The 24046-nt window shown below is 35.2% G+C and overlaps 1 protein-coding gene across 3 annotated transcripts in view; it reads left to right on the forward strand.

Moving 5' to 3' along the window:
* Positions 1-24046, forward strand: part of LOC133570247 (caskin-1) — a 141775-nt gene that overhangs the window by 70956 nt on the left and 46773 nt on the right. For 2 of the 3 annotated variants that reach the window (XM_072916339.1, XM_072916340.1), the window contains exons 8-14: positions 2376-2484; positions 3320-3414; positions 5331-5445; positions 9485-9754; positions 18880-18999; positions 19063-19247; positions 23878-23959. In XM_072916339.1, the coding sequence (XP_072772440.1) occupies positions 2376-2484; positions 3320-3414; positions 5331-5445; positions 9485-9754; positions 18880-18999; positions 19063-19247; positions 23878-23959 (976 nt within the window). The remainder of the gene's footprint in view (positions 1-2375; positions 2485-3319; positions 3415-5330; positions 5446-9484; positions 9755-18879; positions 19000-19062; positions 19248-23877; positions 23960-24046) is intronic. The other variant, XM_072916341.1, reaches the window with a different exon arrangement.

Below are 24046 nucleotides of genomic sequence, written 5' to 3' on the forward strand. Positions count from 1 at the left end.
ATATTTATATATATATATATTAGGGGTGTGGGAAAAAATCGATTCGAAATCAAATCGCGATTCTCACGTTGTGCGATTCAGAATCGACTCTCATTTTTTTAAAATCGATTGTTTTATTTCTTTTTTAATTATTTTAATTCTTTTTTTTATTTTTTTATTAATCAATCCAACAAAACAATACACAGCAATACCATAAAAATGCAATCCAATTCCAAAAGCAAAGCCGAGCCAGCAACACTCAGAAGTGCAATAAACAGAGCAATTGAGAGGAGACACAAACACCACACAGAACAAACCAAAAGTAGTGAAACCAAAAATGAATATTATCAACAACAGTATCAATATTAGTTACAATTTCAACATAGCAGTGATTAGAAATCCCTCATTGACATTATCATTAGACATTTATAAAAATAAAAAAGAACAATAGTGTCACAGTGGCTTACACTTGCATCACATCTCATAAGCTTGACAACACACTGTGTCCAATATTTTCACAAAGATAAAATAAATCATATTTTTGCTTCATTTAATAGTTCAAACAAATGTACATTATTGCAATCAGTTGATAAAACATTGTCCTTTACAATTATAAAAGCTTTTTACTCTGCTTGCATGTCAGCAGACTGGGGTAGATCCTGCTGAAATCCTATGTATTCAATGAATAGACAATCCTTTTCAATCGGGAAAAAAATCGTTTTTGAATTGAGAATAGTGTTGAATTGAAAAAATCCATTTATAATCAAATCGTGACCCCAAGAATCAATATTGAATTGAATCGTGGGACACCCAAAGATTCACAGCCCTAATATATATATATATATATATATATATATATATATATATATATCTATGTGTGGGGGAAAAAAATGAGGGGTTCATGAGGGGTTCCCTCAATCATCAGGAGATTCTCCTGATGATTGAGGCAACCCCTCATGAAACAGGCCTGTAGAGATGAAGTAGTCTTGTGATTTTTTTTCCCACACATACATATATTGCGCTCTACTACGGTATCGAGCACTATTTTTTGGATAACCTTATTAAGACATATATATATATATATATATATATATATATATATATTAGAAATGCGCGGTTTGCGGACACAACCGCTGATCGGGCGGTTGAAATAAAAAAAAATTAGATTTTATCCGCGGGTCGGGTCGGGCGGTTGAAATAAAAAAAAATTCGATTTTAAATAGATTCAGGCGGGTGGCAGTTAAACCAATTGGTAAATATATATACATAGTTAAATGTTGTTACCCACATACGAAAAACGAGCAGGCACCTGCAGCATATGCCACAACAGAAGGAAAAAAAAAAAGAGATGGACACTTTTACGGAGCGGAGAAGGGACGCCTCGCCGGGGTCCGGGACCGAGGCCCCTTCCCCCGAGAGGGCCCCACCGGGAGCCGTAGCTGAGGCGATCCGCGAGAAGGGCCCGACGCACGTCCAGGGTCACCACCGCGCCCACCGCACCGACACCCCGCCTCGTCCGCCTTCGCCGCGGCCGGCGTCACGCGCAGCAGGTAAGCAGCTTACCTGCCCGCCACCCCCGTGGCCGGGGGCTCGTAACAGGGGTCACTCCGCGCGCAGTGCGCTCACGAAAGGGGTGGGGCTCACCCTGGTTGATATAGACAGCAGGACGGTGGCCATGGAAGTCAGAACCCGCTAAGGAGTGTGTAACAACCCACCTGCCGAATCAACTAGCCCTGAAAATGGATGGCGCTGGAGCGTCGGGCCCATACCCGGCCGTCGCCGGCAGCGAGAGCCGCGAGGGCTAAGCCGCGACGAGTAGTATGGCCGCCGCGGTGCGCGCTGAAGCCTCGGGCGCGAGGGACATCGCACCTCCACGCGCTTGGAGGTGCGCTCAGCGCGGCTCCCATATGATTGCGCACTGGTGTGCGTCTGGGCCGTGACAGCGTGGCACGCATTGAATGTCTGTGCTGCATTGGATCAGTCTCCTTTCTTTAACAGGCAAAAGCTTTCTAACCTCACTAATGCCTTGCATCGTCTATATTAGATATATAACAACGGGCGGGTGCGGGCGGATGCGGTTTTGATTAAATGTTAGATCGGGTGGATGGCGGATGGTTGACGACTTTCTGATGCGGTTGCGGATGAAATAATTGCCTATCCGCGCATCTCTAATATATATATATATATATATATATATGTACATATATATGTATATATATATATATACTGTATATAATGTGTGTGTGTGCATTTGTGTGTATATGTATTTATGTATGTATATATCTATATGTATGTGTATATGTATAAATATAAGATGATATAAATAGTATATTTGATATATACTGTATGCTTTTACTGTGAGTCAAGTACTCATTTTGCCACCTTTGTCCCATCAGAGTGGCATCAGTGCGGGTGTGAGGAACACTCTGAGTCAAACTGCCCTGGACATTGTCAACCAGTTCACCACCACTCAGGCCAGCAGGGAGATTAAACAGCTGCTGAGAGGTGAGCTGCGGGACCACCCAATTCTTCTTGCCTTTCAAAATAAGATACATGCACAACAGCTGCTGAGAGGTGAGCTGCGGCACCACCCAATTCTTCTTGCCTTTCAAAATAAGATACATGCACAACAGCTGCTGAGAGGTGAGCTGCGGGACCACCCAATTCTTCTTGCCTTTCAAAATAAGATACATGCACAACAGCTGCTGAGAGGTGAGCTGCGGGACCACCCAATTCTTCTTGCCTTTCAAAATAAGATACATGCACAACAGCTGCTGAGAGGTGAGCTGCGGGACCACCCAATTCTTCTTGCCTTTCAAAATAAGATACATGCACAAAGCCTCACTGTTAGGGTTGCTTCACTTATTATATGATGCGAGGGTGAATCCACTGTGGACGCCATGATGCTTGCTTTGATGCGAGGGTGAATCCACTGTGGACGCCATGATGCGAGGGTGAATCCAGTGTGGATGCCATGATGCGAGGGTGAATCCAGTGTGGATGCCATGATGCTTGCTTTGATGCGAGGGTGAATCCAGTGTGGACGCCATGATGCTTGCTTTGATGCGAGGGTGAATCCAGTGTGGACGCCATGATGCGAGGGTGAATCCAGTGTGGACGTCATGATGCGAGGGTGAATCCAGTGTGGACGTCATGATGCGAGGGTGAATCCAGTGTGGACGCCATGATGCGAGGGTGAATCCAGTGTGGACGCCATGATGCGAGGGTGAATCCAGTGTGGATGCGAGGGTGAATCCAGTGTGGTTGCGAGGGTGAATCCAGTGTGGACGTCCTTCCTTCCAGCGTCTGATGCTGCTCAGTCTTACTTTGTGTGTTGCAGACGCGTCGGCCGCCATGCAGGTGCGAGCGCTGAAGGATTACTGCAACAACTACGACCTCACCAGCCTCAACATCAAAGCCGGGGACATTATTACGGTACAGCCAGCTCCAACTCCCACTCCCACTCCCACTCCCCTTTCCACAGTAAACACACTTCTTCACCCATGCTCTGCACAAGCACTTGAATCTGATGTTACACACACAAGCAGTGAAGTTGTCACCTTGTGTAAATGGTCAATAAAAAGAGAATACAACAAATCCTTTTCAACTTATATTCAATTGAATGGTGATTATGATTATGATTATTGTTAATAATGGTGTGATTATGATTATTGTTAATAATAGTGTCATTGTGATTATGATTATTGTTAATAATGGTGTGATTATGATTGTGGTTATTGTTAATAATGGTGTGATTATGATTGTGGTTATTGTTAATAATGGTGTGATTATGGTTATTGTTACTAATGGTGTGATTATGATTATGATTATTGTTAATAGTGGTGTGATTGTGATCATGGTTATTGTTAATAATGGTGTGATTATGATTGTGGTTATTGTTAATAATGGTGTGATTATGATTGTGGTTATTGTTAATAATGGTGTGATTATGATTGTGGTTATTGTTAATAATGGTGTGATTATGATTATTGTTAATAATGGTGTGATTATGATTATTGTTAATAGTGGTGTGATTATGATTATTGTTAATAATGGTGTGATTATAATTGTGATTATTGTTAATAATGGTGTGATTATGATTATGGTTATTGTTAATAATGATGTGATTATGATTATTGTTAATAATGGTGTAATTATGATTATTGTTAATAATGGTGTGATTATGATTATTGTTAATAATAGTGTGATTATGGTTATTGTTAATAATGGTGTGATTATGGTTATTGTTAATAATGGTGTGATTATGATTGTGGTTATTGTTAATAATGGTGTGATTATGGTTATTGTTAACAATGGTGTGATTATGATTATGGTTATTGTTAATAATGGTGTGATTATGGTTATTGTTAACAATGGTGTGATTATGGTTATTGTTTAATGGTGTGATTATGGTTATTGTTAATAATGGTGTGATTATGGTTATTGTTAATAATGGTGTGATTATGGTTATTGTTACTAATGGTGTGATTATGATTATTGTTAATGGTGTGATTATGATTATGATTATTGTTAATAATGGTGTGATTATGATTATTGTTAATAATGGTGTGATTATGATTATTGTTAATAATGGTGTGATTATAATTGTGATTATTGTTAATGGTGTGATTATGATTATTGTTATTGTTAATAATGATGTGATTATGATTATTGTTAATAATGGTGTAATTATGATTATTGTTAATAATGGTGTGATTATGATTATTGTTAATAATGGTGTGATTATGATTATTGTTAATAATGGTGTGATTATAATTGTGATTATTGTTAATGGTGTGATTATGATTATTGTTATTGTTAATAATGATGTGATTATGATTATTGTTAATAATGGTGTAATTATGATTATTGTTAATAATGGTGTGATTATGGTTATTGTTAACAATGGTGTGATTATGATTATGGTTATTGTTAATAATAGTGTGATTATGGTTATTGTTAATAATGGTGTGATTATGGTTATTGTTAATAATGGTGTGATTATGATTGTGGTTATTGTTAATAATGGTGTGATTATGATGTGGTTATTGTTAATAATGGTGTGATTATGATTATGGTTATTGTTAATAATGGTGTGATTATGATTGTGGTTATTGTTAATAATGGTGTGATTATGGTTATTGTTAATAATGGTGTGATTGATTATGGTTATTGTTAATAATGGTGTGATTATGGTTATTGTTAATAATGGTGTGATTATGATTGTGGTTATTGTTAATAATGGTGTGATTTTGATTGTGGTTATTGTTAATAATGGTGTGATTATGGTTATTGTTAATAATGGTGTGATTATGATTGTGGTTATTGTTAATAATGGTGTGTGTTGTCAGGTGTTGGAGCAGCACTCAGATGGCCGATGGAAAGGTTGCATTCATGACAACCGTACAGGAAATGACCGTGTGGGCTACTTCCCCTCCAACATGGTGGAAGTCATCAAGAGGGCAGGTAACCACCCGTGTGTGTGTGTGTGTGTGTGTGTGTGTGTGTGTGTGTGTGTGTGTGTGTGTGTGTGTGTGTGTGTGTGTGTGTGTGTGTGTGTGTGTGTGTGTGTGTGTGTGTGTGTGTGTGTGTGTGTGTGTGTGTGTGTGTGTGTGTGTGTGTGCCTATTAACTAGCCCTAGCTGATCATTAGACACTATTAGAAGTCCATTCCTTCACTGTCAATCCCAGGTTGACCCACAAAAACATCTCTTCAAGCCTTCTTCCTCTTCCCTCTCTCTATTCTTCCTCTTCCCTCTCTCTATTCTTCCCACGACATCATCCTACTGGGAACAAACCCCTGCATGTTATATTGAGAGTGGACAACATGAGACATCAACCATCACCACAACTATTGACGTGTTTTTAATCAATCTCACCAATAATCAATGATCCAAACTTGTGTTGTCATGTTGTCCACATCTAGTTAGTGTCTTGTCTGTGGGGTGAAAGTGGAAGATCTGCAGAGGCCTGGATCACAAAGCAAACCTTTTATCACATACATGTGTCACTAACAGCTGCACAATGTGGTGACATCATCAAAAATTGTCTAACTTTCATAAATTTTTATACTTATACATTAAAGAACAGTTGACTTTTTAACTTATTTTTACCCTTTATGTATTTATATATATATATATATATATATATATATGTATGTGTGGGGAAAAAATATCACAAGACTATTTCATCTCTACAGGCCTGTTTCATGAGGGGGGGTACCCTCAATCATCAGGAGATTTTAATGGGAGCATTCACATACCATGGTTTATATAGGGCACAGAGTGGGTGGGTACAGGCTGGCGTAGGGGCGTGGTGATTGGCTCATGTGTTACCTAGGAGGTGTTTCCGTCTGTGGCGGCATGCTGTTACAATTTCGCTGCGCTTGTTGAGGGATGACAGGTCTGGACGGTAAATAATAAACAGTTTCTCTTTCAAGCAGAGGTTGCATCTTTTATTACCACTATTGTAAGGTGTGCTGGATGCAAGAATTTGCCATGTTATTGAATATTCAACATTATTGTCTTTGAGGTCCCAAATGTGTTTGCTGAGTTCTGTGGTATTTCGCAGGTTTTTGTTCCTGAAAGAAGCCTTGTGATTGTTCCATCTGGTTTTGAATTCTCCCTCGGTTAATCCTACATATGTGTCGGATGTGTTAATGTCCTTGCGTATTACCTTAGATTGGTAGACAACTGATGTTTGTAAGCACCCCCCGTTGAGAGGGCAATCAGGTTTCTTTCGACAGTTACAGCCTTTGTTGGTTTTGGAGTCGCTCTGTCTGGGGGCCGACGGCTCATGAACCCTGATTGCCCTCTCAACGGGGGGTGCTTACAAACATCAGTTGTCTACCAATCTAAGGTAATACGCAAGGACATTAACACATCCGACACATATGTAGGATTAACCGAGGGAGAATTCAAAACCAGATGGAACAATCACAAGGCTTCTTTCAGGAACAAAAACCTGCGAAATACCACAGAACTCAGCAAACACATTTGGGACCTCAAAGACAATAATGTTGAATATTCAATAACATGGCAAATTCTTGCATCCAGCACACCTTACAATAGTGCTAATAAAAGATGCAACCTATGCTTGAAAGAGAAACTGTTTATTATTTACCGTCCAGACCTGTCATCCCTCAACAAGCGCAGCGAAATTGTAACAGCATGCCGCCATAGACGGAAACACCTCCTAGGTAACACATGAGCCAATCACCACGCCCCTACGCCAGCCTGTACCCACCCACTCTGTGCCCTATATAAACCATGGTATGTGAATGCTCCCATTAAAATCTCCTGATGATTGAGGGAACCCCCCCTCATGAAACAGGCCTGTAGAGATGAAATAGTCTTGTGATTTTTTTTCCCACACATACATATATTGCGCTCTACTACGGTATCGAGCACTATTTTTTGGATAACCTTATTAAGACATATATATATATATATATATATATATATATATATATATATATATATATATATATATATATATATATATATATATATATATAAACATGTTTACATTTTTTTACTCAATAACCTTAGGTATTAATTTTTAAACATAAATTTTTTCTATAAAATTAAAAAAAAAAGTAAATGTGCCTTTTTTTTATTTATTTTTTTCCCTTTTTTAAATTAAGAATTTTAAAATATTTTGGATTCTGCCTTTACAGTGATAATAATACTCAGTTTTGATTGACAACGCTTCGGTATTAAATAACATGCTACTTATTGTGGTTTGTGCACTTCTGATGGTTCTGTTCCAGCGTCTTATTATCCTGGTGATTAAAACGTGCCAATATAAGTCCACCTCGACACACTTTGCCCTGCTTTTTGCCTGCAGGCGTGACACAACTAGAAGGAATGAAGTGCACAGAGACATAACTCACACTCTCACACACTTTTGGCTCCATCTCAAACTTTCTACAGCCTAAAGTTTGCAAATGGAGGCGTTGGTCAATCACTGTGTATTTTGGGGAGTTGGTCACAAGACTAGTTGGTCACATGACTAGTTGGTTCCATGACTAGTTGGTCACAAGACTATTTTGTCCCATGACTAGTTGATCACAAGACTAGCTGGTCCCATGACTAGTTGGTCCCATGACTGGTTGGTCACAAGACTAGTTGGCCCCATGACTAGTTGGTCTTGTAACTAGTTGGTCTTATAACTAGTTGGACCCATGACTAGTTGGTCCCATGACTAGTTGGACCCATGACTAGTTGGTCTTGTAACTAGTTGGTCTTAGAACTAGTTGGTCCCATGGCTAGTTGGTCACAATACTAGTTGATCCCATGACTAGTTGGTCACGTGATTAGTTGGTCACAAGACTAGTCCCATGACTAGTTAGTCACAAGACTAGTTGGTCACAAGACTAGTTGGTCACAAGACTAGTGGTCCCATGACTAGTTGATCACAAGACTAGCTGGTCCCATGACTAGTTGGTCTTGTAACTAGTTGGTCCCATGACTAGTTGGCCCCATGACTAGTTGGTCTTGTAACTATTTGGTCTTAGAACTAGTTGGTCACGTGATTAGTTGGTCACAAGACTAGTTGGTCAAAAGACTAGTTGGTCTTGTTATTAGTTGGTCACATGACTAGTTGGTCATGAGACTAGTTGGTCCCATGACTAGTTGGTCTTATAACTAGTTGGTCCCATGACTAGTTGGTCATGTGACTAGTTGGTCATGTGACTAGTTGGTCCCATGCCTAGTTGGTCCCATGCCTAGTTGGTCTAAAGACTAGTTGGTCTAAAGACTAGTTGGTCACGAGATTAGTTGGTCTTATAACTAGTTGGTCCCATGACTATTTGGTCACAATACTAGTTGATCCCATGACCAGTTGGTCACATGATTAGTTGGTCACGTGACTAGCTGATCCCATGCCTAGTTGGTCACAAGACTATTTGGTCAAAAGACTAGTTGGTCTTATTACTAGTTGGTCACATGACTAGTTGGTCACCAGACTAGTTGGTCTTATAACTAGTTGGTCCCATGACTAGTTGGTCACAATACTAGTTGATCCCATGACTAGTTGGTCATGTGACTAGTTGGTCCCATGCCTAGTTGGTCTAAAGACTAGTTGGTCACGAGATTAGTTGGTCAGATGACTAGTTGGTTCCATGACTAGTTGGTCACAAGACTATTTGGTCCCATGACTAGTTGGTCATGAGACTAGTTGGTCACATGATTAGTTGGTCACATGATTAGTTGGTCCCATGACTAGTTGGTCACAAGACTAGTTGGTCCCATTACTAGTTGGTCCCATGACTAGGGTCTGAGCCTTGTGATGCAGGCGCCTGCTGTGCATGGCGTCCAATAAAAAGCGTGTCTACAAGGAAATGTTTTTATTGGGCCGCTGCGTCATGATTGGCTACATGGATGTGTCATTTTCTCTTCTGAATAATTCTCTTTTGATCCTTTTAATTTTGTTGTTGTTGTTGTTGTTGTTTTGCATCCCCTTCTGCACCCCCTCCCCCCCGCCCTCTCCTGGCTCGCGTCCAGGCCACTCCCCCTCCCGGCGGTGCCACACCCTGCTGTTACGCAGGCCCAACCCGTGTCCCGTGACCTCGGTCAACGGGCACCACCCGTACCCTCCGTCCAAAGTGCTGCCCCTGCACCTGCCCTCCCCTCCCCCGCACCCCCACGCACTCCCTCGCTTTTCCTCCTTCGGGTACGTTCCACTTCCTATCTCTCCGCCTTCTCTCTCCACTCCTCCGCCTCCGCCTCCTCCTCCGCCTCTCTCCACCTCTCAGGAGCAGCAGAGTCCGACAGGTACATACAGTAGTACACTTTCTAGTCACCTTTAAGATCACAGAACACTTCATTGTACCACAAAGTATTTATGTTCGCATTTGCCAACGCTTTGTGATACTATTTTTATGTTCAAACAAACAACATTTGCAAACATGTTCTCATAAATGTTAGCACGCTTACATTAGCTTGCTAAATTAGGAGTTGGCATACTTCTAAGATGGCGGCATGTCTCAAAAACCATGAATTTGTGTTTCAAATGAGCTAGCATAAAACTTATATTAGCATGATAACATAGGAAAAGTGAGCATACTTCTATCAAAAGCCATTGATTACTAGGTTTACAGGAAAATAATTAGCAAAAATGCTAGCACAAAACTTTAGCATGCTAACATTAGCACGGTAAAATAAAAGACGTTAGCATACTTCTATGATGGCGCCAAGTATCATAAGCCATTGATTATTAGGTTTAAAGGAAAAAAAATAGCAAAAATGCTAGCATAAAAATTTAGCATGCTAACATTAGCATGGTAAAATAAAAGACGTTAGCATACTTCTATGATGGCGCCAAGTATCAAAAGCCATTGATTATTAGGTTTAAAGGAAAAAAAATAGCAAAAATGCTAGCATAAAAATTTAGCATGCTAACATTAGCATGGTAAAATAAAAGACGTTAGCATACTTTTATGGTGGAGCCAAGTATCAAAAGCCATTAATTATTAGGTTTAAAGGAAAAAAATAGCAAAAATGGTAGCATAAAACTTTAGCATGCTAACATTAGCATGGTAAAATAAAAGACGTTAGCATACTTTTATGGTGGAGCCAAGTAGCAAAAGCCATTAATTATTAGGTTTAAAGGAAAAAAATAGCAAAAATGCTAGCATAAAACTTTAGCATGCTAACATTAGCATGGTAAAATAAAAGACGTTAGCATACTTCTATGATGGCGCCAAGTATCATAAGCCATTGATTATTAGGTTTAAAGGGAAAAAAATAGCAAAAATGCTAGCACAAAACTTTAGCATGGTAACATTAGCATGGTAAAATAAAAGACGTTAGCATACTTCTATGACGGCGCCAAGTATCAAAAGCCATTGATTATTAGGTTTAAAGGGAAAAAAATAGCAAAAATGCTAGCATAAAACTTTAGCATGCTAACATTAGCACGGTAAAATAAAAGACGTTAGCATACTTCTATGACAGCGCCAAGTATCAAAAGCCATTGATTATTAGGTTTAAAGGAAAAAAATAGCAAAAATGCTAGCACAAAACTTTAGCATGCTAACATTAGCATGGTAATGTGAAAGACGTTAGCATACTTTTGTGATGGCGCGAAGTATCGAAAACCCATGATTATTAAGCTTAAATGAATAACATTTGCAAAAATGCTAGCACAAAACTTTAGTATGCTATCATTAGCATGGTAAAATAATAGACGTTTGCACACTTCCATGATGGCGCCAAAGTATCAAAACCCATTAATTTGAGGTTTAATTGGATAACATTAGCAAAAATGCTAGCACAAAATTTTAGCCACAATCACACATAAATATTATGTTGACTATATTTATTACCACTATAGGCCACTATCACACATAAATATTATGTTGACTATATTTATTACCACTATAGGCCACAATTAAACATAAATATTATGTTGACTATATTTATTACCACTATAGGCCACTATCACACATAAATAATATGTTGACTATATTTATTACCACTATAGGCCACAATAAAACATGAATATTATGTTGACTATATTTATTACCACTATAGGCCACAATTAAACATAAATATTATGTTGACTATATTTATTACCACTATAGGCCACTATCACACATAAATATTATGTTGACTATATTTATTACCACTATAGGCCACAATTAAACATAAATATTATGTTGACTATATTTATTACCACTATAGGCCACTATCACACATAAATATTATGTTGACTATATTTATTACCACTATAGGCCACAATTAAACATAAATATTATGTTGACTATATTTATTACCACTATAGGCCACTATCACACATAAATATTATGTTGACTATATTTATTACCACTATAGGCCACAATTAAACATAAATATTATGTTGACTATATTTATTACCACTATAGGCCACTATCACACATAAATATTATGTTGACTATATTTATTACCACTATAGGCCACAATTAAACATAAATATTATGTTGACTATATTTATTACCACTATAGGCCACTATCACACATAAATAATATGTTGACTATATTTATTACCACTATAGGCCACAATCACACATAAATATTATGTTGACTATATTTATTACCACTATAGGCCACAATTAAACAGAAATATTATGTTGACTATATTTATTACCACTATAGGCCACAATTAAACATAAATATTATGTTGACTATATTTATTACCACTATAGGCCACAATCACACATAAATAATATGTTGACTATATTTATTACCACTATAGGCCACAATTAAACATAAATATTATGTTGACTATATTTATTACCACTATAGGCCACAATTAAACATAAATATTATGTTGACTATATTTATTACCACTATAGGCCACAATCACACATAAATATTATGTTGACTATATTTATTACCACTATAGGCCACAATTAAACAGAAATATTATGTTGACTATATTTATTACCACTATAGGCCACAATTAAACAGAAATATTATGTTGACTATATTTATTACCACTATAGGCCACAATTAAACATAAATATTATGTTGACTATATTTATTACCACTATAGGCCACAATTAAACATAAATATTATGTTGACTATATTTATTCCCACTATAGGCCACAATTAAACATAAATATTATGTTGACTATATTTATTACCACTATAGGCCACAATCACACATAAATATTATGTTGACTATATTTATTACCACTATAGGCCACAATTAAACATAAATATTATGTTGACTATATTTATTACCACTATAGGCCACTATCACACATAAATATTATGTTGACTATATTTATTACCACTATAGGCCACAATTAAACATAAATATTATGTTGACTATATTTATTACCACTATAGGCCACTATCACACATAAATATTATGTTGACTATATTTATTACCACTATAGGCCACAATTAAACATAAATATTATGTTGACTATATTTATTACCACTATAGGCCACTATCACACATAAAGAATATGTTGACTATATTTATTACCACTATAGGCCACAATCACACATAAATATTATGTTGACTATATTTATTACCACTATAGGCCACAATTAAACATAAATATTATGTTGACTATATTTATTACCACTATGGGCCACAATCACACATAAATAATATGTTGACTATATTTATTACCACTATAGGCCACAATTAAACATAAATATTATGTTGACTATATTTATTACCACTATAGGCCACAATTAAACATAAATATTATGTTGACTATATTTATTACCACTATAGGCCACAATCACACATAAATATTATGTTGACTATATTTATTACCACTATAGGCCACAATTAAACAGAAATATTATGTTGACTATATTTATTACCACTATAGGCCACAATTAAACATAAATATTATGTTGACTATATTTATTACCACTATAGGCCACAATTAAACATAAATATTATGTTGACTATATTTATTCCCACTATAGGCCACAATTAAACATAAATATTATGTTGACTATATTTATTACCACTATAGGCCACAATCACACATAAATAATATGTTGACTATATTTATTACCACTATAGGCCACAATTAAACATAAATATTATGTTGACTATATTTATTACCACTATAGGCCACAATTAAACATAAATATTATGTTGACTATATTTATTACCACTATAGGCCACTATCACACATAAATATTATGTTGACTATATTTATTACCACTATAGGCCACAATTAAACATAAATATTATGTTGACTATATTTATTACCACTATAGGCCACTATCACACATAAATATTATGTTGACTATATTTATTACCACTATAGGCCACAATTAAACATAACTATTATGTTGACTATATTTATTACCACTATAGGCCACTATCACACATAAATAATATGTTGACTATATTTATTACCACTATAGGCCACAATCACACATAAATATTATGTTGACTATATTTATTACCACTATAGGCCACAATTAAACAGAAATATTATGTTGACTATATTTATTACCACTATAGGCCACAATTAAACATAAATATTATGTTGACTATATTTATTACCACTATAGGCCACTATCACACATAAATATTATGTTGACTATATTTATTACCACTATAGGCCACAATTAAACATAAATATTATGTTGACTATATTTATTACCACTATAGGCCACTATCACACATAAATATTATGTTGACTATATTTATTACCACTATAGGCCACAATTAAACATAACTATTATGTTGACTATATTTATTACCACTATAGGCCACTATCACACATAAATAATATGTTGACTATATTTATTACCACTATAGGCCACAATCACACATAAATATTATGTTGACTATATTTATTACCACTATAGGCCACAATTAAACAGAAATATTATGTTGACTATATTTATTACCACTATAGGCCACAATTAAACATAAATATTATGTTGACTATATTTATTACCACTATAGGCCACAATTAAACATAAATATTATGTTGACTATATTTATTACCACTATAGGCCACAATCACACATAAATAATATGTTGACTATATTTATTACCACTATAGGCCACAATTAAACATAAATATTATGTTGACTATATTTATTACCACTATAGGCCACAATTAAACATAAATATTATGTTGACTATATTTATTACCACTATAGGCCACAATCACACATAAATATTATGTTGACTATATTTATTACCACTATAGGCCACAATTAAACAGAAATATTATGTTGACTATATTTATTACCACTATAGGCCACAATTAAACATAAATATTATGTTGACTATATTTATTACCACTATAGGCCACAATTAAACATAAATATTATGTTGACTATATTTATTCCCACTATAGGCCACAATTAAACATAAATATTATGTTGACTATATTTATTACCACTATAGGCCACAATTAAACATAAATATTATGTTGACTATATTTATTCCCACTATAGGCCACAATTAAACATAAATATTATGTTGACTATATTTATTACCACTATAGGCCACTATCACACATAAATATTATGTTGACTATATTTATTACCACTATAGGCCACAATTAAACATAAATATTATGTTGACTATATTTATTACCACTATAGGCCACAATCACACATAAATATTATGTTGACTATATTCATTACCACTATAGGCCACAATTAAACATAAATATTATGTTGACTATATTTATTACCACTATAGGCCACAATTAAACATAAATATTATGTTGACTATATTTATTCCCACTATAGGCCACAATTAAACATAAATATTATGTTGACTATATTTATTACCACTATAGGCCACAATTAAACATAAATATTATGTTGACTATATTTATTCCCACTATAGGCCACAATTAAACATAAATATTATGTTGACTATATTTATTACCACTATAGGCCACAATCACACATAAATATTATGTTGACTATATTTATTACCACTATAGGCCACAATTAAACATAAATATTATGTTGACCATATGTATTACCACTATAGGCCACAATTAAACATAAATATTATGTTGACTATATTTATTACCACTATAGGCCACAATTAAACATAAATATTATGTTGACTATATTTATTACCACTATAGGCCACAATTAAACATAAATATTATGTTGACTATATTTATTACCACTATAGGCCACAATCACACATAAATATTATGTTGACTATATTTATTACCACTATAGGCCACAATTAAACATAAATATTATGTTGACCATATGTATTACCACTATAGGCCACAATTAAACATAAATATTATGTTGACTATATTTATTACCACTATAGGCCACAATTAAACATAAATATTATGTTGACTATATTTATTACCACTATAGGCCACAATTAAACATAAATATTATGTTGACTATATTTATTACCACTATAGGCCACAATTAAACATAAATATTATGTTGACTATATTTATTCCCACTATAGGCCACAATTAAACATAAATATTATGTTGACTATATTTATTCCCACTATAGGCCACAATTAAACATAAATATTATGTTGACTATATTTATTACCACTATAGGCCACAATTAAACATAAATATTATGTTGACTATATTTATTACCACTATAGGCCACAATAAACATAAATATTATGTTGACTATATTTATTCCCACTATAGGCCACAATTAAACATAAATATTATGTTGACTATATTTATTACCACTATAGGCCACAATCACACATAAATAATATGTTGACTATATTTATTACCACTATAGGCCACAATTAAACATAAATATTATGTTGACTATATTTATTACCACTATAGGCCACAATTAAACATAAATATTATGTTGACTATATTTATTACCATTATAGGCCACAATTAAACATAAATATTATGTTGACTATATTTATTACCACTATAGGCCACAATAAAACATGAATATTATGTTGACTATATTTATTACCACTATAGGCCACAATCACACATAAATATTATGTTGACTATATTTATTACCACTATAGGCCACAATTAAACATAAATATTATGTTGACCATATGTATTACCACTATAGGCCACAATTAAACATAAATATTATGTTGACTATTTTTATTACCACTATAGACCACAATTAAACATAAATATTATGTTGACTATATTTATTACCACATTAGGCCACAATCAAACATAAATATTATGTTGACTATATTTATTACCACTATAGGCCACAATTAAACATAAATATTATGTTGACTATATTTATTACCACTATAGGCCACAATCACACATAAATAATATGTTGACTATATTTATTACCACTATAGGCCACAATTAAACATAAATATTATGTTGACTATATTTATTACCACTATAGGCCACAATCAAACATAAATATTATGTTGACTATATTTATTACCACTATAGGCCACAATTAAACATAAATATTATGTTGACTATATTTATTACCACTATAGGCCACAATTAAACATAAATATTATGTTGACTATATTTATTACCACTATAGGCCACAATTAAACATAAATATTATGTTGACTATATTTATTACCACTATAGGCCACAATCAAACATAAATATTATGTTGACTATATTTATTCCCACTATAGGCCACAATTAAACATAAATATTATGTTGACTATATTTATCACCACTATAGGCCACAATCACACATAAATATTATGTTGACTATATTTATTACCACTATAGGCCACTCATAAAAGTGTTAAAAGTATTATTTTCTTTTACTTGTAACACTTAAGTCTGTAAATCAACTTCAGGTTGATTATAAGTATTTTTTTTGTTTTTTTTAAATGTTTGTTTTATGGCCTTTTTGTCAAAGAAAAGCCTGTTTTTTACAGCAAGAAAAACTAAATATGCAATATTTCCCCCCACCAAAAAAATGTCAAAGTGGAATATTTGATGTGAATTAATTGGAATCTTAAATAAGTAAAAAAAATTCATAACATTGCAGTGAAACATCCAAAAAAAAAAAGTCACACTAAAATGATTGAGGATCCAAAAGGGACCCACTCATAAAAGTGTTAAAAGTATTATTTTCTTTTACTTGTAACACTTAAGTCTGTAAATCAACTTCAGGTTGATTATAAGTATTTTTTTTTTTTTTTTTTAATGTTTGTTTTATGGCCTTTTTGTCAAAGAAAAGCCTGTTTTTTACAGCAAGAAAAACAAAATATGCAAAATTTCCCCCGCCAAAAAATGTCAAAGTGGAATATTTGATGTGAATTAATTGGAATCTTAAATAAGTCCAAAATTCATAACATTGTTGAGCAGTGAAAGTTAAAAAAAAATGTTTTTAAGTGACACTAAAATGATTGAGGATCCAAAAGGGACCCACTCATAAAAGTGTTAAAAGTATTATTTTCTTTTACTTATAACACTTAAGTCTCTAAATCAACTTCAGGTTGATTATAAGTATTTTTTTATTTTTTTTTAATGTTTGTTTTATGGCCTTTTTGTCAAAGAAAAGCCTGTTTTTTACAGCAAGAAAAACAAAATATGCAATATATGTCAAAGTGGAATATTTGATGTGAATTAATTGGAATCTTAAATAAGTAAAAAAAAATTCATAACATTGCAGTGAAACATCCACAAAAAAAAAGTGACACTAAAATGATTGAGGATCCAAAAGGGACCCACTCATAAAAGTGTTAAAAGTATTATTTTCTTTTACTTGTAACACTTAAGTCTCTAAATCAACTTCAGGTTGATTATAAGTATTTTTTTATTTTTTTTTAATGTTTGTTTTATGGCCTTTTTGTCAAAGAAAAGCCTGTTTTTTACAGCAAGAAAAACAAAATATGCAATATATGTCAAAGTGGAATATTTGATGTGAATTAATTGGAATCTTAAATAAGTAAAAAAAAAAATCATAACATTGCAGTGAAACATCCAAAAAAAAAAGTCACACTAAAATGATTGAGGATCCAAAAGGGACCCACTCATAAAAGTGTTAAAAGTATTATTTTCTTTTACTTGTAACACTTAAGTCTCTAAATCAACTTCAGGTTGATTATAAGTTTTTTAGTTTTTTTTGTGTTTGTTTTATGGCCTTTTTGTCAAAGAAAACTTTGCTTTTTTTTAACGGCAAACTCAAAAAAAGCGATATTTTCCTTAAAAAAACAACAACAATTCAAAGTGGAATATTGGATGTAAAGTAACTGAATGTGTCATTATTTCATAACAACACTGATTTTGATTCATTATTATATTTTTGAGTGCTGCATGCCATCTTTGACTCTAATAAGTCAACACAATGCTCTTTTATTCCACTTTTATATGTTTGTTTTTTTTCGTAATGGTCTTCTTAGACGTGCGATTAAAGAAGGAGCTGCGGGCCACAAATGGCCCCCGGGCCGCACTGTGGACCCCACCCCTGCCCCCCCATGCCCACTAAGGTGTAGTGTGTCTTCTGGCATGTGTGACAGGTTCTCGCGCCGCAGACTTGAGTCCACAAGGTTCTCCCACTTTGGGCCAGCAGAGCACCAGCGAGGACATCTGGGTGCTGCGCAAGCCGCTGGCAGGTAAAGTGAAAGTGAAAATGAAAGTGAAAGTGCAGTCCTGAGGAGGTGTGTGTGTGTCTGCAGGCGGCGAGCGCAGCGGCAGCGTGGGCAGCCTGGGCAGCGTGCGCTCGTCCAGCAGCCTGCAGGGCTCAGGTAACACGCATGTTCTGACCACACCTGCGCCCAGTCCGCACCCGGCGTCCACGCCCGGGGTCAACACGCACGGCCTGAACGCGCCGGGTCTCAACGCACAGGCTGAAGGCGTCAAGGTAAAAATCAAAAGCATTTTGTTATTTTTCATCATGACAAACAACGCAAAATAGACATTGTTTTAAATCAGGGGCCAAGTGGAGGGGATCATTCATATTTATCATTGGGAACACTTTAGTATGGGGAACATATTCACCATTAATTAGTTGTTTATTAACATGCAAATTAGTAACATATTGGCTCTTAATTAGTCATTATTAAGTACTTATTAATGACTTATTCTGCATGGCCTTATTATACAAGCAGTAAGCCATTAACTAAGAGTCTTCCCTCGATAACCTCAGAATTATTGCTTATTAGTAACCATAATAACCCTTATATGGGTAACACTTTAGTATGGGGAACATATTCACCATTAATTAGTTGCTAATTAATCCAACAAATACTTAATTTAGAGTTATTTGGACACAAGGGGAAGATATAAGGGTAACACTTTAGTATGGGGAACATATTCACCATTAATTAGTTGATTATTAACATGCAAATTAGTAACATATTGGCTCTTAATTAGTCATTATTAAGTACTTATTAATGCCTTATTTTGCATGGCCTTATTATACAAGCAGTAAGCCATTAACTAAGAGTCTTGCCTCAATAACCTCAGAATTATTGCTTATTAGTAACCATAATAACCCTTATATGGGTAATACTTTAGTATGGGGAACATATTCACCATTAATTAGTTGATTATGAAAATGCAAATTAGTAACATATTGGCTCTTAATTAGTCATTATTAAGTACTTATTAATGCCTTATTTTTGCATGGCCTTATTATACAAGCAGTAAGCCATTAACTAGGAGTTTTCCCTCAATAACCTCAGAATTATTGCTTATTAGTAACCTTAATCCAAAAAGTTTTTATTGTTTTTTCACTGTTTGTTTTATGCCCTTTTTTCAAAGTAAACTTTGATTTTTTAATAGCAAACACACAAAATAGGCATTATTTTTTACACAAAAAAATATTCAAAAATGAAATGTTTGATGTGAAGTAATTGGATCCCTAAATAGGTCAACATTGATTTTTGATTCATTATTATTTGTGGAGCAATGCAAGGTTTAAAGAATAAAACAGCCTTTATGGCAGCTTTGTGTTATTAGAATCAACACTTGTGTATGTTTCTTTTTATATGTTTTATTATATAGTATTTTTAGGAATGGGCCGCTAAAAAAATACCTGCGTGTGTCAAATGTCCCCCCAGGCCACACTTTGGACACCCCTGCTAAAAGACTACAATGCTTGTTGCTGAGGGTGCACTTTTTGACTTACACTTTTTTTTACTTACACTAAGTTCTTATGTTTTTAATGTTTTTTTTTTGTTTTATGTCCTTTTTGTCAAAGGAAAGTTAGTTTTTTATATGGCAAACACACAAAATATGCAATATTTTCCCTATAAAATATGTCAAAGTGGATTTTTTGAGGTGAAGTAATTGACACCTTGAATATGTCAATAATTAATTGATTTTAATTCATTATTATTTTATGAGCAATGACAGTTTTAAAGAAAAAAAACAGCCTGCATGGCAGCTTTGTGTCACTAGAGTCAATATTGTAACTTTTTCTCATTACTTTTCACTTGTTTGCTCTTTTATTCCACTTTTTATATGTTTTTTTTAATAGTATTTTTAGGAATGGGCCGCTAAAAAAAATACCTGTGTGTGGCAAATGTCCCCCCGGGCCACACTTTGGACACCCCTGCTAAAAGACTACAATGCTTGTTGCTGAGGGTGCACTTTTAAACACATAGTTATGTTTTTAATGTTTTTTTTTTGTTTTATGTCCTTTTTGTCAAAGGAAAGTTAGTTTTTTATATGGCAAACACACAAAATATGCAATATTTTCCCTATAAAATATGTCAAAGTGGATTTTTTGAAGTGAAGTAATTGACACCTTGAATATGTCAATAATTAATTGATTTTAATTCATTATTATTTTATGAGCAATGACAGTTTTAAAGAAAAATTAAAGCTGCAAGCAGCATTGGTCGGGCCCGCGTATTTGGCAGGTGCTAGTCCTAAATGTCCCAATACTTTTGTCCAGCGATAATCATAAGTGTCCCAATACTTTTGTCTACTTTTAGTCTGAAGTGTCCCAAGACTTTTGTCTAGTGTACCTACCTTGTCTGCATTGTGTGGGCACGTTGGTGCTTCCTGCTTTTAAGCAGCCGTCTTAAAAAAACAGCAGCGCAGCAGCATCAGCGCAGCGGGTCTTTGAAGGGTCATAAAATCAAAACCGGAGCAGTTAGAAAAAAAGCGCTTCTGTCATTGTAATCACAAGGGTTCAATCTCTGTCCTGTGTTAGTTTGAAGGCGAAACGACAAACGCGCTCAGAGGAGATCGTTTTTGAAGGAAGGTGACCGGTTTTTACAAAAAATTTGTTTTGAAGGGGGAATAGCAAACTTCCTGTTGATTTTTGCTGGGGGTTGTCAATTTATGAAATGTAGGTCTAAGTGAGACCTACATAGAGGTTTTTGTTTCATGTCTCTCCGACTTTCCCAGTGGGAGTTACAGGCAGTTTTGTCATTTTTTTCTTCCGAGGAGCAGTTTTTTCTGTGTTTTATTCAAAAATTGCGGTAGAGCGCATTTTTGAGATTTGAGGTTAGGCAATTTCTGCTAGTCCTGATGTGTGCGTTCAGTTTGGTGAGGTTTGAAGCATGTTAAGGGGGTTAAATTACAGCTCAAAGAGGCAAAAGTGACTGTTTTTTGTACTTTTTTGTCTTGAAGGGGGAATTGCCAACTTCCTGTTGATTTTAGCCCGAGAATGTACTATTATGAAATGTAGGTCTAAGTCAGACCTACATAGAGGTTTTTGTTTCATGTCTCTCCGACCTTCCTAGTGGGAGTTACAGGCAGTCTAGTTTTTTTTTTTCCTAGGGGGCGCTAGAGCGCAATGTTGAGTTTTGTGGTTCGGTTTGTTTTTTTTAAAAAGGCAATTTTCGCAGGTCCTTATGTGTGGGTCAAATATGGTGAGTTTTGAAGCATGTTAAGTGGGTCGAATTACAGTTTAATGTGGCGGCGGAAGAATAAAGAAAAAAGAATAATAAAACCTTAGAAATTCAATAGGTCCTTATGTCCCATTGTATAAGGACTCCCTTTGGGAGTCCTTATACAATGGGCCATGTGGGCCCTAAAAACATCCTTCATGGCAGCTTTGTGTCACTAGAGTCAATATTGTAACTTATTCCCGTTACTTTTCCCTTGTTTGCTCTTTTATTCCACTTTTTATATGTTTTTAGGGCCTGCAATGGGACATAAGGACCTATTGAATTTGTAAGGTTTTATTATTCTTTCTTTCTTTCTTTCTTTCTTCTTCCGCCGCCTCTTTGAGCACTAATTTGACCCACTTAACATGCTTCAAAACTCACCATATTTGACCCACACATCAGGACCTGCGAAAATTGTCTTTTAATAAAAAAAACAAAAAACTGCAAAAATCAAAATTGCGCTCTAGCGCCCCCTAGGAAAAAAAAAACTAGACTGCCTGTAACTCCCACTAGGAAGGTCGGAAAAACATGAAACAAAATCCTCTATGTAGGTCTGACTTAGACCTAGTTCTCATAATTGTACATACTCGGGCTAAAATCAACAGGAAGTTGGCAATTCCCCCTTCAAGACAAAAAAGTACTAAAAACAGTCACTTTTGCCTCTTTGCGCTGTAATTTGACCCCCTTAACATGCTTCAAAACTCACCGAACTGAACACACACATCAGGACTGGCTAAAACTGGGATCTAATGGAAAAACCTAACCCCAAATCTAAAAATTGTGCTCTACAGCAATTTTTTAATAAAATGCACAAAAAACTGCTCCTCGGATAAAAAATCTGACAAAACTGCCTGTAACTCCCACTGGGAAGGTCGGAGAGAGATGAAACAAAAACCTCTATGTAGGTCTCACTTAGACCTACATTTCATAAATTGACAACCCCCAGCTAAAATCTACAGGAAGTTTGCTATTCCCCCTTCAAAACAAATTTTTTGTAAAAATCGGTCACCTTTCTTCAAAATCTATCTCTTCTGAGCGCGTTTGTCGTTTCGCCTTCAAACTAACACAGGTGAGAGATAAAACCCTTGTGATTAAAAGTATAGATGGGATTTTTAATACCTGCTCCGGTTTTGATTTTATGACCCTTCAAAGACCCACTGCGCTGATGCTGCTGCGCTGCTGTTTTTTTAAGATGGCTGCTTAAAAGCAGGAAGCACCAACGTGCCCACACAATGCAGACAAGGTAGGTACACTACACAAAAGTCTTGGGACACTTCAGACTAAAAGTTGACAAAAGTATTGGGACACTTGGGACTAGCACCTGCCAAATACGCGGGCCCGACCAACACTGCTTGCAGCTTTAATTTTTAATAGTATTTTTAGGAATAAGCCGCTAAAAAAATACCTGCGTGTGTCAAATGCCCCCCCGGGGCCACACTTTGGACACCCCTGCTAAAAGACTACAATGCTTGCCTTTTTTGAGTGACATTTTTGTTCCCTCCAGTCAGGTCCATTTGTGTAGTGCCACTAAGTTGAAGTTACAATTGCAGACTATCTCCTATCATGTATTCCTAATCCCTTGACTGTGCTGTAGGAGCGTCGCACATGACAGAACCTTTTAAGTGAGTTTGTTGGTCTCCTGTGCAGCTCCTGGCCACAGTCCTGTCCCAGTCGGTGAAAGCCAAGGAACATCTCCTGGAGCAGTCGCAGTCCATTGAGCAATCAGCCGGTAAGAGCACAACTCTCACGCAGCTACACTTTCACTTTGTCCTTTTCTTTCAAGTTTAGTTTGAATCCCAACTCAAGTGTCGGTTGT

The sequence above is a fragment of the Nerophis lumbriciformis genome, linkage group LG27 (assembly GCF_033978685.3).
Source record: "Nerophis lumbriciformis linkage group LG27, RoL_Nlum_v2.1, whole genome shotgun sequence".
Taxonomy (NCBI): Eukaryota; Metazoa; Chordata; class Actinopteri; order Syngnathiformes; family Syngnathidae; genus Nerophis; species Nerophis lumbriciformis.